This window comes from Wyeomyia smithii, chromosome 1 (assembly GCF_029784165.1).
Source record: "Wyeomyia smithii strain HCP4-BCI-WySm-NY-G18 chromosome 1, ASM2978416v1, whole genome shotgun sequence".
Classification (NCBI taxonomy): Eukaryota; Metazoa; Arthropoda; class Insecta; order Diptera; family Culicidae; genus Wyeomyia; species Wyeomyia smithii.
Window position 1 is genome coordinate 14,554,836 of NC_073694.1, and position 17,861 is coordinate 14,572,696.

The following is a 17,861-nucleotide window of genomic DNA, read 5'->3' on the forward strand; positions in this document are numbered from 1 at the left end:
TGGTTTTTCTTTTGCAGAATATGTCAAGTAGGTATCGCACAGACTAATCAGAACCACATTTTTTTAGAATTTTGCAATTTTGTCTGTTTGTTCGTGGTTATATTTCCCACAGGTCAGGAGCAGAAATGTCATTTTGTGCACACGCTCGTAAGTAGTAACTCTTGAGCTAAGCAACTTCGACTCGGTTTGGAACAGTATTCGTGATTGTCAAAAAATTAGTGAAGGTCCTTTATGATTCTAAGCAACTTTTTCTTTCTGTTTGGGTTTTCCCCGAATAATTTAATTTCGAGTAACGTCACATACAACGACGCTCCAGTTGTATTTGATTTGGTGTGCTTTATAAATTTTAAGATTGGAACTGAATACATCAACACAATCTGTTGTTGACATATCAAACAATCTTACAATATCAATCAATACATGATATGCAACAAACCAAGCTATGCTTAATTCCATCCTCGAAACTTTTTCCAAAATTATAAATTTGATGAAGTAGTAATTTAAAATTCAAAAATCAGTCATTATTCAACACAGAACTGAGTTAACCGTGGTTAATCTGTACCCTCAAAATAAGTAATGATCACTCAGTTTTTAAGACATTATTTTGTTTTAGAGTTATCCTACTTTTTAGGAAAATGCGTCAAGTCTTACTCATTTTGGAGTTATGCACTACTTGCCAGCGAATGAAAATTTAAAAAAATCTATTTCTTTCTTGAAAATCAAAGAAAAATCGTAAAGACCCAATAGAAATTACGTGATGCCTTCTGAAAGGTCATCGTTTAGTATAAGGAAAAGCGGGTATTTTTTCAAATTGAAACACCCTATTACCGAGCGACGCTGCAAGCAGTTAACACATAAATCAAGCCCAAAATCGCTGCTTATCATCAGAGAAGCGCAAGCATTCTGATCCTAAGCTAGTCCTAAAATTGCTTTTGAAACGCTTCTAAAGCAGTCTAAAAAAGAAACAATCATGTTTAGCTGTGGTTAAAAGAGCTATGAAGCAGTTTTGGAGAAACAGAAAGTAAACAAGAAACAATCACCTATTTTTAGAAAGGAGCGTTTTCATGACAAATGACAATCTTTTTACTGTTACGGAATGTCGTTAGAGAACAACAAATGAAATGACCTACAAAAAAGGTGAATTGCCATAAAAATCTCAAATTTTCCAAACCTATTTTTGAAACATCTCAAAAACGGATGCATTCGGAAAGTTAGTCACCAATTGCATGATAATTTAAAATCACTATTGAAATGCTGTAATTGTTTTTTCTTAAACTTTGATTAACTTTAATTAATTAATTTTGTCTTCGAACTTCAAAGTAAAAATTTATTCTACATTCCTCTAGAATTCAAATATTTGGAAAAATGTTGAAATTGAAATAATTTTTTGAACTTAAGCCTCAACATAAAAATATCTTTCATTTTCCATCCTGGAAAATGAAAGATGTTTTTTTATTGAGGCTTTTGAAGTTTCGTTATAACTTTAAGCTTCTTCAAGAGAAAATTTAAAAAAAAAATCTCTCATATTTGTTAATTAAAATTTAGTGTTATAATTTGCCTCAGTAAAAACCATTTTTTTTCGCTTTGTTTTTTTTTTTTGTAAACCTTAGTTTCCTATAATTTATTCTCAGATAGTTTTTCTGTACAACCAAAGGTTTCTGAGCTAAAATGCTTTGAATAAAATTTTTGCTAAAATGTTTACGAACTTTTACAAAATTACTCTTAAGCTTCAAAATTGAATTCACCCGAAAAAAAGACTCAGTTTACTATGTGAAATATGTATGCAAAGTTTCAATCAAATCTAAAAAGGGCATTATATATTTTCAGATCATCAGACATGAAAATGCTCAATTTCCTAAAATTTTGAATTATTTGACTCCGGAAATTCGGAAAAACTTTTGTAAATGCAGGAGATTTTTAAGTTCAATAATGATTATCATGTTGAATAAAAATAAACTTATATTTGATGATAAAATTTAAAAAAAATCGCGGTGAACTTACAAACCTTATGAAATACTGCAAGTTAACGTAAGATTCTAAGTGCAACCCGGCATTGTGTGAGTTTATTTAATTGCTGAAAAACTTCTGGGGACATTCTATAGAACGTTTGTTTAAGGTAATAAAGCCTCTCATGTCGTGCTAGAAGGCTAAATTCTACGGTCTACGGAACCAATAATATCATTATATTTGAATATCTAATTTTTAAATGGTTACTGATTATGCGGGAACGATATTGTTTTTGAGTTCCTGCATTGAACACAGCGAGGCAAGTTATATACAATCCAGGGTATGAGCAACATTTTACTAGCGTGCACCCCGAAACTTGTCAGACGTTTAAACGACGTTTCATACGTCAAGCGTGCGCTTGTGTGTGTTTGTGCCGTCGCATCCGCGACCCGCGAGTTCTGCGCTTTCGGTTCGACACTATAGCGAAAAAAAAGGCGAAACTTGCCCTGTTGTCTCTTGGTTTGGTTGGCGCTGGATGTGTGCAGCAAGCAGCTCTTCTGCTGATCGCAAGCAAAGCAAAGCATAGGCAGAATCATCAGTCAGTCACTTTCGGAGTGGTGTGTCGTTTCGTTCGCGTTTGTCGTCGTGTGTGCGAAGGAAGGAAGGAAAAAGTAACTCTCCCGTAAATAGCTGCCATTTCGGGCCGAATTTTGCGTGTTTTTCCGCCGGAAAAGTGTACCTCCCGATCGCCGGACGGTCGGACGCTATGGAATACGACAGCGGAAGTGGATTCCAGTGGTGGAACGGTGCAAAAGAGCTTTTGTTGGAGATTTTTTCTTCGTTGCAGTGTAAGCAGTAAGGGGTTGTGCGGGGGGAATAGAGGGAAGAAAGAGGAGGAGAAGGTGTTCCTCCACTAGTGCACACACAACCTCCCCCACCACCACCTTCGGCGATTGCTGCAGCTGAGTATTCAGTTTGCAGCAGCCGCGGAATAAGTGCAAGCGAGAAAGCAGCAAATCAAACACGGACCAAAAGAAAAGTGCGTATGCACCACCATTCACGTAGTTGCATTGTTAAGCGTAAAGGTAAGAAAGAGATGGCTTCGCGCTAGGCCAGGAGAAAGAAGCTGGATATTTGTGGATATTTTGAATCACGCGCGGGGCTCCATCATAGCATTAATTTATGCGGCGCGGGTTGGAATTGGGTGGCGTCGGATCAGGGAGGGGTGTGTATCTGGCGGCAGTCATCATCGGTCGCCATGAATTTCTGCTAGTGACAAGAGTTTATTTCTTCGCGAAAAATTCTACGGCCAGTGCCTTGAAAGCTCAGAAAAGGCAACGTCGTTGTTTACAAACAATCGCAGAAGGTTTTGCTTGCCCGACCTTTGGTTGCTTGCGCTTGAACGAGTGTCGCACGATGTTGCATCCGAGGAAGCAGGTTTTATTATTTGTTTAAATCAAGAAAACAGAAGAAGGAGCAGAGCATGAGACAATCAACTATCGGGAAAATAAAAAGGAAGGTATTTTCGTTCGCAGACACACGGTCTTTTTCCCCTTACGACCGTCCGCGACGGACCCGCTGCCTAGGTCCCATGCGTATGCTGTAAGTTGATCGACTTCTGTGCTTGTGTTGGTGGCCGATGTTGGGTTGTAAACATGAAGGTGCACCATTTCCCACAACAGCGACAAACCAGTTTTGGATTAGAACGAGATAAACCTTTTTTTTTTTTTCTTGTGATCGTTTTGTGAATTTTTAAAGGGTTTGTGCCAGTTTCCCCTGTTGTGCTGCCGTTGATTTACCTGTCCTGGCGTGAGGATGAATTGGTGCAAGAAACAAGATATGGCGATGTTCAGCCCAATTAATATGTTCTAGCGTTTGCTTTGGTAGCCACAAATTAAGATTCGCAATAATTCAAGCTCTGTTTCGAGTGAAATGCAAGGATTTTGACGTAGGACATCGCCTTTGTTTTCTTAACTGCTGTGGGAGAGAAAATGAATGAAGCCGCCGCTAATGTTACATCAGATTTTGAACGGTCATAACTGTTTGACCACATAATAGATTGCAAACGTCTGTATATCGTTGGATATATAAGGTGATGGACAATTTTGTGATATGTTAGTTATCAATTGAAAATGAATGATAAGTTTCAATGTCGCGTACATAGAATCAAAGGACACAGTATAGGAATTGCCAATCTCTTTCTCACCAAATGAAATCGTAGAGTAGATCCCTTATTAATGTAAACCTAATGCATTACAGGTGTTAAATAATTGTGAAAATAAAAACCATAGTTATCAGTGAAAATCCACATTAAAAACTAAAAAAATGTCCAAATGGAACAAAGCACACGGGCTGATCGTCCCGATAGACTCTCTGTTGAAGGAAAAAGAAAACACTAACCGGCCCGCTCCGCTTCGGTCGGCCGGACTGGTAGGGCGCTGGGGTATCACCAGCTTTACCTCGATCAGGAATACTACCTACGGTATGGTACACACTTTCCCCTCTAGTCAGGCTTACTAACATGAATTCTTCCCGATTTCCACAGCATATGAAAGCACCAGTCCGAAGGAAACGGAACCGGATCTGAACTGCTCTTCCAACCTGGCGAGTTTGTCCACGCAGGTCCCAAATGCGCCAAAGCCGAAAAAGTTCTTCAAAAGTCGCAACACGCTGCCTCCAGCGCCGTCCGCCGGTAGCACACCGGACGCCCATCGGCAGCAGGATGCGGTGTACCACCACCAGCATCAAACGGCAGCGCAGCTACAAGCCCGCATTGCACAGCACGCAGGCGGTAGCCCGCCGTATCCTGCTCCAGTAGGATACTACCAGCAGACTTCCTCGAAATCACCTGCGCGGGCTGCCGGTGAGAAGGCGGCCGTGAAGAAGGAGAAAATCAGAAAAAAGAAACAAAAACCACCGGAACTGACCGAAGGTCCCGTCGAACGGGAACCGCACACCGAAGAAAACAACCCTGCTAAGAAGGAGAAAAAAGAGAAGAAAGAAAAGAAACCGAAGAAGCTTAAGAAAGAAGAACTTCCGCCGGAGCTCCCCAAGCGAAACTCGTCTCGCATTCGAAACAAAGTGGTCAACTACAACGAAGATGACGACAGCTTCGATACTATTCCTTATCAACAGGACCAACTTAAGACAACTCCCGTACCGACGGATGAGAATTCTGAACATCCGGTGGGGGGCGTTAATGCTCCCATTGTCGAACGGAACGACGTTTCGGTAGAAGAGGAAGAAGAATTGGAAGAACCTATCCCCGAACCGGACGACGACGAAGAGGATGAAGAGCCTTGCCCTGAGCTCGTAACAGAAGCAGATCCTCCCCTTCCGGTTGGGGAAAGTGTGCCCGAGTTGCGACTAAAACTGAAGGAACCCAAAGCAGCTCCGATGGTGGTTCCGGTTCCACTGACTTCACCTTCGATCACCGAGCATCCACCCATCGTGTTGCGGATATCCAAGGTAAGTGGAGAATGATGAATTGGTTTGCCCGAATAGTATGTGAATTAAAAGAAAAGCGATGGGGTGATGTAGTGTGTACGGGGGTCGTGGTGGAGTTTTGTGATATCGGGGAAGGCTGTCTCAAAAAAAAAATCGATGTTGACTCAACCCCAGATTGGAAGACAATGGTATTTATAGTATTTTTGTAAAACATTTCGATTTTATAAAAAATGGTTTTCAGGTTGTCCAAACGCGGTTAATGAAAAAATGACTTAAGCTACAAAACCACTCCTATGTACTTTTTACAATTCTGTTCGATTCTCACATTTTTGCATATATTTTTTAATTCATGTAGGGTTAGTTTTAAATACTTTACATGATCTAATTCAGCATCGCATTCAGCTATCCGAGTCACAGAGCCCATAAAACATCGCAAAAAGTTATTTTTCTCATAATTTTTAGATAAAGCTCTTTAAAACACATACATCAAAAATTTTCAAACAGGAACTAAAATTTGAGGTCGAAAATTTATATAAAAAAGGTCCTCGAAATCTTATCCGGAGGCTAAGATATTGTCATTTTTACATGTGATGAAAATTAAGTAAATATTTTCATTGCACAGTGTTCTATTTTTTTATGTTGATTAAAGCTATGATGTATGTTCAGAGATGATTCAGATGAAAGATGTTTGCATCTTTTGATGTATAAAAGTGGTTGATCGCTTCCCCAATCGATGAGATAGAAAATCTACTTTTAATTCAGATTGAAAGAGACGCAAGGTGTTTTCGACAAAATTTTAGGTTACCTTAAAACAAGGAACTTTCAACATTATATTACGAGCTACATAAAGTTTTCTATGAGGAGACACTAAAAATCACTATTGTCGTAACTTTTTTCTTAGATTTTTCCAAATTTTTAAACCTTCTACTAAGTTAGCCATCCAATAATGCACTTGTTTGCTATACTTTGTTATTTTTATCTCTCAAAATAAAAAACTTGGACATGCATGTAAACATGGTTAGTTATTCATCACAGATAAAAATGCCAATATCTCAAACCCCCGTTAAGATATCACGGATCTTTTGTCATGTAAATTTTCGTCATGAATCTCGTTTCGCAGTAAAAATGTAAAAAAACCTTTGATATGTGTGCTGGAGGATTTTATCTGAAAATTATGGGCAAGAGTTTCTCATCTGCGATACTTAGTGGGCTCTGTGAATCAAATAACTGAATGCGATGTTGAACAAAACCATGCAAAATACTCAAAAATAGCATACGGAGAAATTTGGGAATAGAACAGAATTGCAAAAATAGTGTTTTTTCAGCTTGAAAAAGTAATTTTTAAAAATCATCAAAATTTTAAGAATCATGTAGCTCACAACCTGTAAACATTTTTTTAGAAAGGCAAAATGTTCTACACACATACTTTAAATACATATTTCTTTGACTTCTGCAACATCGTTTTTTTTTTGGGACATCCTAAAGTGTAGGGTGTTTCTTGGAGCCGATACTAATAATCGATACTAATTCAACTAAATAATTCAAGAATTACAACGTCTACGACTCGAAGACGTCTACGACATCGAAGAAGATGTCAAATTCTGGATGAAAACGGAGACTTTATGCAGTTTTCATTCCGTTAGATTATTCTGATCTTAATGAGTGCACTGTCTGCTTTCAAAATCCATCAGAACTGATTTTACAATAGGGTTGAATTTCTTTTCGATTAATGGCTGACTGAAAATTAAATACAGTAAATATTTTAAAACGGAAAACACTATTTAAAAATAAGCCTTTTTGTGGCCTTCAAATCAGATATTGATTTTTTGAGTAAAATACAGATTGTTGAGGAAGGTACGAGTGCAGATTTTCCCTGATTAGCAGTCATTTCAAATGTGAAATTTTAGGTTTCAAGAACATTTTTGGAACAACCTTCAAATATACCTCGGAGCACTAAAAACGGCTAAGTAATGGACAAAAAAATCACTAAAGTCAGTTTATTTTTTTTTTGTCCTAATCTCTATGATTGTGCTGACTCTTTCTCAGAATTTTTGCAGATTTTTGCAAACTATTGCCTGGGCGTATTTGTCTAATTACGAGTAGCTTTTTTGTTGAGTTCCCAGCAGTTACAGATATGTTTGCAAAATATCTAGCAGTTCTGATTCAAAAAAATCCATCTGTCGTGATTAAATATTTTTTTGTTTTTTTTTAACAATTTGAATTATTTTAAACATTTTTACTGGATGTAGTTTTTTTCCTTGTAGGAGCCTGAATCACTGCGACCATTATTTGACCTATTGTGGTTCGCTCCGACTTATTCCAAGCACGTACGAGCTGGTTCATCACTATTTGGCAAGTTGATGTTCTTGCTACCTCGTACATTTATCTCAGGCAACGCACTCCGTATGATGTTTATTATCAACCGAAACTTTCCATCCGAATTTCGGCAGGTTTTCCGTGTTCCCTACCGAAGTTACGCAATCTGCAATTTATTAATCTGCGTAGGTGCTTCGATGTCACCACAAAGGCGACATTTATCATCATCAAGTTTGTCTAGCTTCTTGAGATGATACTTGCTTGTACAGTGCCCTGTGATTAGACCAGTGAATGTCCTCAGGTCTTTTTTATTGAGCCTAAAAAGAACGAAGCTTTTCTCGAAACTTGGCTCTATGAATTTTTTCGATTGTCGTAAGCCGCTTGTGATATGCCAGTTTAGCTTTCAAAGCGCTCGGTGAGACTCCAGAAAAAAGTTCTAGGCCAACAAAGTTAGGGGCCTTTCAATAATTACGTAAGCATGTTTTTCCACTTTTTCAACCCCCCTTCCCCCCTTGTAAGACATCGTAAGATTTTTTGATACCCCCCTCCCCCTAGTAAGACCTTACTATATATATCAAATATAGATTTTTATTATAGTTTTATCATCCTGAAGCAAGCACAATACTTCGTTTTAATTCGAGTTAATCGTCCTTCCGTAATTTTCTTTTAATGAATTTTATCGTCCACACTTTCATGAACATGGTTATTTGAACAGCTGCATTAACAATGTTTTTCTTACGAAAGATAATCAATTCACCCCTTCCCTCCCCTGTAAGACAGCGTAAGAAAATAACAACCCCCCTCCATATTTGCTTACGTAATTATTGAACGGCCCCTTTGTGGATGACCCTTGTCTGGCTAGTGAGTCATCCTTCTTATTTTCTTCGATTCCACAATGACCAGGAACCTAATATAAATAATTCTGATTTTTCATAGCCAGCAGTCGGAGCGATTGGATGCAATCCCACAATAGTTTAGAGTGGTAAAAAGGAGAAAGCCCTGAGGCTTTGGGTGCTCCCTAACAATCGCAGATATAGTTGGTCTGTTGAGTTAAATTTTGTGGAGTATAGTATTTTTTGACTCCTTTTGATACAAGATTTTTGAAATTGTATATATAAATACCATGTGATTTTCTTGTTAGTTCGTTGGCCGCCTACGATGCTCCTAGGTACATAATAAAATTTGTTCTTAAAGAATGTTCTCCTAACCTGAAATTTCAGGTATAAATTGTGTTTAATACACCGACAGACAGGCCGCTTCAATTGTTTTGTATTTGATTACCTAAGCGCCATCAAATTATTTTGGTAATGTGCCACGGTTGTGCCAAAATTGCGGTCCTAGTAGAGATTCAATCTCACTACGTTCGTGGGCATAATTATGTTATTGAAGCTGACTTAAAAGACAAGTTCTTTTACTACACTGGTTAGTGGTCATTGCACAGTAATAAGCAAAGTTGAGGTTATCTGTTCGTTAATTCGTCAGAGGTGTGATGAATTAGAATTCCATACCTTCTACAAAGTTACAAGAGATTTTTCAGGGTAGCCATCATCATAATGTTTGTTATCTCAAACTCAATATCGATTTCGCAGAAGTTCATCGTTTTTAAGAATTAAAATGTCATGCCTATTACTGGCAACCCCAGCCAATTTAGCCAATATTTGGTTATCATACCCAACACTACCACAAGGGTGGCGCCACGTGCATCTCATGTGTGCATACTGGCACACACTACAATTAAGGGCTATTCCCACTGCTTCCGTTCCGGGACCGGGCTCGTCCGGGACTTTTCATGCATTTACACTGCGCCGTGCTTGAACCGTGCCTGCGCTGCGCTCTGGCTGAGAAATGTTGATGTGTGTATGTGAAAGAACGTCTTTCTCTTTTTTTCATGCCGCAGCTCACTCCGCGCGAAATATGTCACTACAACATACACGCATCCACCCGAGTGCCTTCCGTGCACTCTCCGGCCAACACAAAGTATCGTCGGCAACGATAGTTTTTCTCTCGCACTGCAGCAGCACGCTGCCCCGGTCTGGGCACGGCGCGTCGGTGTGAATGCGTTCATAAGAACGCATGCAATCAATCTCAAACGAGCCCGGACGACACGCGGAACAGCCACGGCCCGGTCCCGGAACGGAAGCAGTGGGAAGAGCCCTTTATCAGTGATATTTTTATCATCACTGAGAAGGAAAACAGAAAACGAACGGTTCTCACCACGCCAACTCCGACAGCCGATTGTCTTGTGTTTCGGTGTAGTGGTGAGACCGAAACCGGATCGGTTTCGTCATTCGTCGATAGGCGCTGTACGGTGCTGTGAGTGTCGTGTTGTACAGTATTGGATTCGGTGACGACCAACGGACGGACGGACAATCAGTCTCGTGTTGGGCTTCACTTCGGATGCGGTGTTTTTTTAAATGTTTGTTCCGTCTCTCGTGTGCGCGCTGTGTGTAACATAATCCAATCGACTGTACCGATTTAGTGTTTTCTAAATATTCTCATTTGCAACCTGTATTAGAGCAGTTGACCGCAATTACGGAATCCGGTAAGAATCCACATACAAGTGCCCAGTGTACAACTTTCGAAATCAGTCGATAATTCATGCTAGTGCTGGCTGTGTGTCGCTTGTTTTGCTGTAGAAGCATATCTCAAGTGTTTTCTGTGCCTCCTGCTGGCGTTCATCGCAGCCAGCCGCGCCAGTTTTTATTTCCTCCTCTATTGGTGTGTGATATGATGATGATATTCAATGCGAAGCATCTGCGGGCCAGTAAGCAGCAGTTGTAAATAGAGTAAATACAGTTACACACCAACACCACGGCAGTGACTAACAACCATCCAAGCAACCAAGTGTGCGGAAGGCTGCCTACCAACGGTTGTCGATTAGGAGGTGAGAAAAAAAATATAGTGAAGAAATCTCGGTGCGAACGGTTGTAGGTACAGTGCGTGTACGGTTGGAAAAGGAAAGAGGTTACTTTAATTGTACTATTTTGTTGTTAGTTAATGAAATAAGTCACTGCTGTGAGGATAAAAGCAAACACATCCTGACCGGATATGGCAACAGTTGGACGGTGAGTTGGTGTTGTTGCTCATGTTGGACTTTATGTTACCACCAGCAGGAAGCGAATGATATGACAGCAGTTGATGGCCTTAAGTGCTTTAACTAGCCTGTTAATTAGTTGAATTTGTTCGATTTGTTGCCCTAAATAGAATGGTTAGTTGCAGTTGTCATTCGGGCGACACGAAGATCCCATGTTTGTGTGAGTCCCCGGTTGTTGATAGCAGGCTAAGTTAGAAGGAAAAAACACAAATCAACTCAACTATCGGTGTGACTTATAACCCAACTCAACTCAAAGCAATATTAGGCAATAAAACGCATGTTGCTGAGTGGTTTACGTTGGACAAACAAATAGAAATTGTTTCAAAGCGTCAACTTTCAATTTTAATTTTGATAATATTGGTTACGTTGTTTGTACTCTCAAATTGAGAATAGACACTTTTCAGTCGCCTTTTGAATATTCCATAAATTCTGAATAACATGTTTTAAAAACAATCGTTCCGTGGATGTCGAGCCCATGCCCTATTTGAAGATACTCAATTCATCAATTCATCAGGCCCATTAGATTTAGTTTAGTGATTTCTATACTTTTCTCGTATAAACGGTAAAATCACATCTGCACGGTTTAGAGCGCCTTGCTTCACTTGCCTTCATGTGTATGACACCTGATACCCGATGCTTGCGAAGTGCGCCTTGTGCGAAGCGATTATGCTTACATTATTTTGTATGCGCTGCTGATATGCAGCTCTCGTTTGCGAGCGCTAAAGTTTTGCGCTTGTGGGAAAGGTGCAACTTTTAATTCATTCATGCATGGTTGAGAAAAATATCAAAACCTTCGACGTGTTCTCAATTGCATTCGAAAACAGTGTTGATTCACTGCTTTCGGTGGCGGTTTCTCTATGTTTTCTTACTAGAATTAGGAAAAAAGTCAGTTATTGAAATAACTACATGTCTCACAAACTTGTTTATCGACAAAACAGACTTCCAGTCTATCGCCAGTAAATAGACTAGAGCTTCGAATAAATTGTGCACACTAATTTGCGAAACCAATTTGTCCAATCTTGATTCGGTGCGGATTATTTACCAGTCCTGCCTTTTTATCCATATGTGAATCTATTTGATGTTAAAACCTCTATTTTTTCACAGCTAGTGGCGCCTAAATCTCAACTTTACTCCGCTTGGTATTATTATTTGTTGAATTTATCAAGAAATAAAAAAGGGTGTATGTATAGTTGTTTTTTGGTTCCGAGCTTGAAAAATCGATCAAATTTTATAGAAGAATATGTTTAATCTAACCAATTTTTTTACTTATAATATAAGGAACTATTTTGGGCCTATTCATTTATTGAAATTCATTGAAAAATATTCAAAACGAGTAAGCGCAGTTTTGGCTTTTTTCTCGTTTAGCAAGGGTGTGTGCTGCAGGATCATGCTCAACCCTGGAAAGATAATCATATTTTGATGTGCGTAAAAGGATAATCATGCGTCAAATTGACTCCCGACTTTCAAATGATTGTAAATGCAAGTTTTTCTTTATTGATTAAGAAAAACTAATGCACTGTTAGAAGAAAAGAGCGCAATTTTGCTGAAAGCGAGGAGTCAAATTGACACAGATTATCTTTCCAGGGTTAAGATTTTCATCCAGTGAAACGCTTTTTCCCAGGAACAGTCTCAAACTTCTTCCTTTGAGATCCAACTTAACAGCCGTTTATATCAATTCCGATGTTCCGTATGGAATTCATTGAACGACTCTCTAACCAAATCGGCAACTTTTTCACATGCTAGCATGTTATGAAGCTCATAAGTATTTCATGGATGTATTCCGCACTCTCTGAATCTCGACTTAGGTTATTGTTGATGTTTGGTGCCAGTGGTCCCAATAAATCGTTTATAAGGCTTCCGAGGATCGGTTTCTTGGAACCCTCACAAGAAGCACGCCAGCGTCCTAGAATCTTGGTTGAAACAGCTTTCAACTTGCACTACCGGTGAACATAACAGACTCACTAAAGTTTCCTTTTTTCTCGACGTACGTAAGATTCGGTTCATCTCAATTTATTATGTTGAAAGTAGGGAGACCGTCGAGAGTTTCTTGTTTCGACGACATTTTGAACAAAATTAAGCATGCAATAACAAAACAAAAAAAAAACTGGCATAAAGAGGAGAGAGAAGGCTTACACATACATACCTTAATTTGTCTTTAAGCGTGTTTGTTGTGCAGTAAGTGAAACTCAGCAGGCTGCAGTCCAAAGCAATAGAAACGATAACAAAATTCATTGGGGCCTTAGATTTTTTACTGAAAATCACAAATAGCAAGATTTAAACAATTTTGGATATGAAATATTGAAAAATGATAAGGTCTTCATTTAATCACTAACTGAATCGTTTTTGTTGCAGAGATTATGCGATTAGAGATTTACTGTAACTGTTGCTGAACGATGAGGGATATATGAACTTACTTTACGTTTATGCCGACAGGTCGTAATTGACCCACTGGGGAATCCAGAATACGTCCCAACATCCAGTAGTGTAGCTAGGGGGGTGCGGTTGGTGCGGTCCGCACCAGGCCCGCCACTCAAGGGGGCCCCAAAATCTTGCGAACACCGAACCGGTCTAACTGCCCATCTGATCTTAACCTCATGTATTTGTACTCGCCACTCTGCTCTCGTGATCCACACGGACAAAGTATACGTGATACCGGTGTTCATTGTTACCATGATTCGTGATTCGACTGACGCCGAAGTTGAATGTTTTACGATCGCGGAAAACATTCGATGCAGCGTGGAAACACGCAACGAAGGAGCGATTTTTTGCAATCCTGAAAACCAGACTTAGTAAAGCACGCACCGCACTAGAAGTGGAACAAAAATTGAGCTCTTGCTTGCTAGGTATCACGCACTTGAGCTGGGTGCTTCAGTCGATGATTCGGCACGCGAAGAATGAAGAATACCACCAGCACCACAGAGCGGATATCTCTTCGTTGGTGCTTTTCTAAAGTTACATAGAGCGCATGGTGTAGCCCCAAATAATTTTGCTTACTTTTTTGCTTTCGTTTGCTTGTACTTTGATTCTCTTTGCTATGCATATTACACATTACAGCTAGTGCAGAGGGTGAGCGCTGACGACGTATGCGGGTGAGTGGGAGACTATATGTTTGTGTTGTTTTTGAAATTGAATGTCGTGAATTCAATGAAATGAAATTTAATGTAATAAAGCAGCAAAACAATGTTCTGTTTAATAGTTTTAAAGGAGCATGCCGTGAAATTTTTTTACCTGCACAGTTGCAATTACTTGGATTTGTTTGCTTCGTTTAAAAAAGCATGCGTTTCGAGATTTGGACAGCCGAGTGCTCGGCAACCATCTCGCTGAATCTCTTTTGCCGAGAATCTCGGAAAACCAATATTTGACAGATGTCATTTTATGCCGAGAATCGCGGTACACAGTTGACTGTACTCTCGGCAAATCCAGCCGAGAAGCGGCAAACCAGTCCAACGACCTTTCGGTTATATAAGCTGAATGTTCGGCACAGTAAAGAGCCGTTTTTTTCAGTGGAATCCAATCGCAGAAAATAGTTTTGCTATGAATCAGGTAAGCAAAGTTCTTTCAAAAGATAAATTATAAGCTCGATGAGTTTTAGTAAGTAAAGAAATTTATTCATACTAAATCTTGAATACTTATCTTCATCTTGCTCGCCAGTAGGGCATTGAGCTAAACATCTAATCTAAAATTACGTCTAATGCCTATCCCTAAAACAAATACAATATTGTATTCACACGATTTGAAACTACACTTTTTGAGTTCCAGCCACTTCCCCCCAAACTGTACTACATTTTTTTCGGTTACCGGATTGTAAAGACTTGTAATTTGCACAAATTTCAGCCAAACTTGTATCCGATTCCTGTTTGTTCACCCGTAACACCCATAAATTTTCACTAAGAAAAATGGCGGCAACTCGTTCATGAGAATGACAGCTGTATTGCCGAAACACGGCAACGAGTAAAATTTGTGCCGAGATACCAGTAATGTTTTTGCTGACCTCGGCATCAACAGTGTTTAACGATAAATTCGGCAAAAAATGGAGACGAGATTCGTCAAGCTTAGTTTTTTGGACTCTTGCGCCGAGCTGGTGCTTGCTACGAATGTCACATAAGACGATAATACGCTCGTGGTGCTTGGTGTCTATAATTTGGCGATGTCACCGAGCGGCTCGCAGGGTGGCCACTCAATCGGGAAAACGGGAAATGCGGGAAAAAGTCGGGAATTGAATTACATCGGGAAAAAGTCGGGAATTTTTTTATTTGATCGGGATTTTGTTACCAAGATTTTTTCGAAGTATTGTGCATGATGCAATTACAAATGATGGAGAAGTTGGAAGTGCAGGACAGCAAGTTGGTCCCTTAAAAGTCACATTTTTCTTTAGCAGTCAATTTTTTGACCAAAAAGTCACTAAACTTATTTATTTTGACCCGCTGACCAGCTGACTACTTTAAGCAGTCCTGCTTTTCAAATGAAATAAATGTTGACACCAAATGTCATAGAATAGCATTAAATGTCGAAATCTGGTAGTATCCAAAAAAATTGAATGGACTCTGTGCGACTTCTCAAGATGGTAAAGCGGATTGAAACCGGGGTCGAAAATCGGTCCGCAGTCTGGGAATGAAAGTTGCCAGTTTGTCGAGAAAACGTTTTTAGTGAGAGAATTAATCATAAATTCTCATATGTACAATAGAAACTGTTGCAATTTCTAAGAGCAATGCAAAATAAGTTTCACTGTACAGTCTTACTAACATTACCAGTTATTAGTAGTTGTTTAATTGAACGAATTGAGGACTTGCTATGCGGAGCAGTTAATTGAAAAAACATTTAAAACTTGCCACAAAATAAAGCAAACATTATTTTGAAATTTTTTGAAAAACTAATTTTTGGACATATTTCAAACTCGTATTTTTTCTGTAAATTATACAATTAGATTGTAAAAAACAATTTTTGATGTAAATATCCTTACACGGTGACAAAAAAGTCCGGTCACACTTTTTTGGGGTCGCCTGCAGCCTACACGTTGCATCTCTCTGGTGCCATCTATATGTCAAATGAAAGGGTTCACTTTGCTGCCCAAAGTGGCAGAGTTTCGTTTCTGTGCAGTTTGTTTACATTGAGTTGTGAGCCACGGCAGAGTTAAGAGCCGCTGTTATCGCTGAATATGTAAAAGGGTACAAACCCGGAGACATATTCAAACACCTAAAACCGCTCGGAATCAACCGGAAGTTCGTGTACCGGACCATAAATCGGTACCTAGAGACCGGTGGCACCGAGGACAAGGCACGATCTGGACGACCAAGGTCTATGAGAACTCCAAGGCTGAAAAAGATTATACGAGACCGGATTCGCCGGAATCCCGCCCAATCTGCACGGAAGCTGGCCAGGAACCTTAAAATGAACCGAGAATCAATCCGCCTGCTTCTGCGCAAGCATTTAAAACTTACACCGTACAAAAAACAGGTGGTTCATGGGGTTACCAAAGCTACAAAGGACAAGAGGTACCAACGGTCGCGGGAGTTGCTCGGTTGGCGCGCAGATGACGGGATTATTTTTTCGGACGAGAAGCTGCTCGTTTTGGAGCAAACAGTAATTTAAAAGGTTTCACCTTACACTATCAGATAACAAATAAATGAATGAATGAATGAAAACAGTCAATCGCCAAAATGATCGAGTTTTGAGTGTGAGCCTCCAGCAAGCTCCTGCGGACCAGCTGAACGTTGTCCGGTTCCAAAATAAGATGTCAGTGATGGTTTGGGGAGCCATTTGCAAGAGAGGTACACTGCCTCTTATTTTTATCGATAAAGGGGTCAAAATAAACGCAGCGTACTACCTGGACACGGTTCTGAATAAAAATGTTCTGCCTCAAGCTGAACTATTGTTTGAAGACGATTACTACTGCTTCCAGCAAGATGGCGCCCCATCCCACACCGCAAAGGTTGTTCAGGCGTGGTGTGAGGAAAACTTGACCGATTTCATTTCAAAGATTGAATGGCCTCTGTCGCCTCCGGATCTGAATCCACTGGATTATTTCGAGTGGGGATACATGATGTCGAAGCTGAACGACTATAAAATAACAAATTTGGAGCAATTCAAGCGAGTTATCACGAACATCTGGGACGAGATGCCGATGAAGCACGTGCGCGCCGCTTGCAGCGACTTTCCGAGACGTTTGAAGCTGGTTCGATTAGAGAAAAGTGGTGTAATTCCGAGATATCGTCTGTGAAGTATTTTTATGAGTTACTGAATAAAGCAATGAAAGCCAGATTCAGATTTTCTTCTTATTCTTTGAAATATTGAGATTTTCTGTCTGGCCAGGCTTTTTTGTCACCCTGTAGAAAACAATATTATCTTTTTCGAGATTTTCCAAGAAAGCATTTTATTTGTTTCTTCCTACGACTTTTTACATGCTTTTACGTATTGCAACTGGCCTTAGAGTACGATGCTGGCCTAACTAATCAGTAGTCGTAGGTTCGTGTCTCAGCTCGAGAGAGACTGTTAGTGTCTGCGGGATCGTAGCGCTAGCCCTGCAATCGCCCTGTGCACCGTTGCTAAATCTGTGGCCAATAAACAAAAATACTTTAAATGTTTTAAAAGCCAAAATAATTAGCTTGATTGGTGTGATGTTTCCGGCAAAGCTTTAGATAGTAATTCTATTGAAAAAAAAATATTAAATATCTCAAAAAGCTTTGAGTTCTAAGTTGCCAAATGTTTCAACGTTGATTATTTGAACACGGAAGAAGTTAAAATTTCTGAAAGTTTTTTTCGAAACCAGAAAGATTTGTTTGATGTTTTCGGCGAAGTTGTTGGCAGTAGTTGAGTATTAAAAATATTTTAAAATTAAACATTTCAAAGAGTTGATTTTCAAAAAATATTTTATTGATGATCATGGAGAAACAAAAACTAAAAATTCTTCAGAAAAAATCCTAATAAGGATTTGGGAAAATTTCGGGAAACAGTTTTTTTCTTGAAAAGTTTAAAAGAAGTTAAAAATAAATTTGTTCCCTTTTCAACGGTTTCTGCAAGACAGTTTGTGCAGCCTTTTAATTTGAAAAATAATAATTTA

The 17,861-nt window shown here is 39.4% G+C and overlaps 1 protein-coding gene across 5 annotated transcripts in view; it reads left to right on the forward strand.

Moving 5' to 3' along the window:
- The first annotated feature begins 2,402 nt into the window (after nucleotides 1-2,402).
- LOC129729079 (protein wings apart-like) overlaps nucleotides 2,403-17,861 on the forward strand; it is a 29,000-nt gene continuing 13,541 nt past the window's right edge. For 2 of the 5 annotated variants that reach the window (XM_055687561.1, XM_055687580.1), the window contains exons 1-3: nucleotides 2,403-2,986; nucleotides 4,207-4,429; nucleotides 4,493-5,415. In XM_055687561.1, coding sequence (XP_055543536.1) covers nucleotides 4,273-4,429; nucleotides 4,493-5,415 — 1,080 coding nt within the window. In that variant the 5' untranslated portion in view covers nucleotides 2,403-2,986; nucleotides 4,207-4,272. Of the gene's footprint in view, nucleotides 3,033-3,194; nucleotides 4,040-4,206; nucleotides 4,430-4,492; nucleotides 5,416-17,861 lie in introns of those variants that run through there. The other 3 variants (XM_055687572.1, XM_055687577.1, XM_055687567.1) reach the window with 3 other exon arrangements.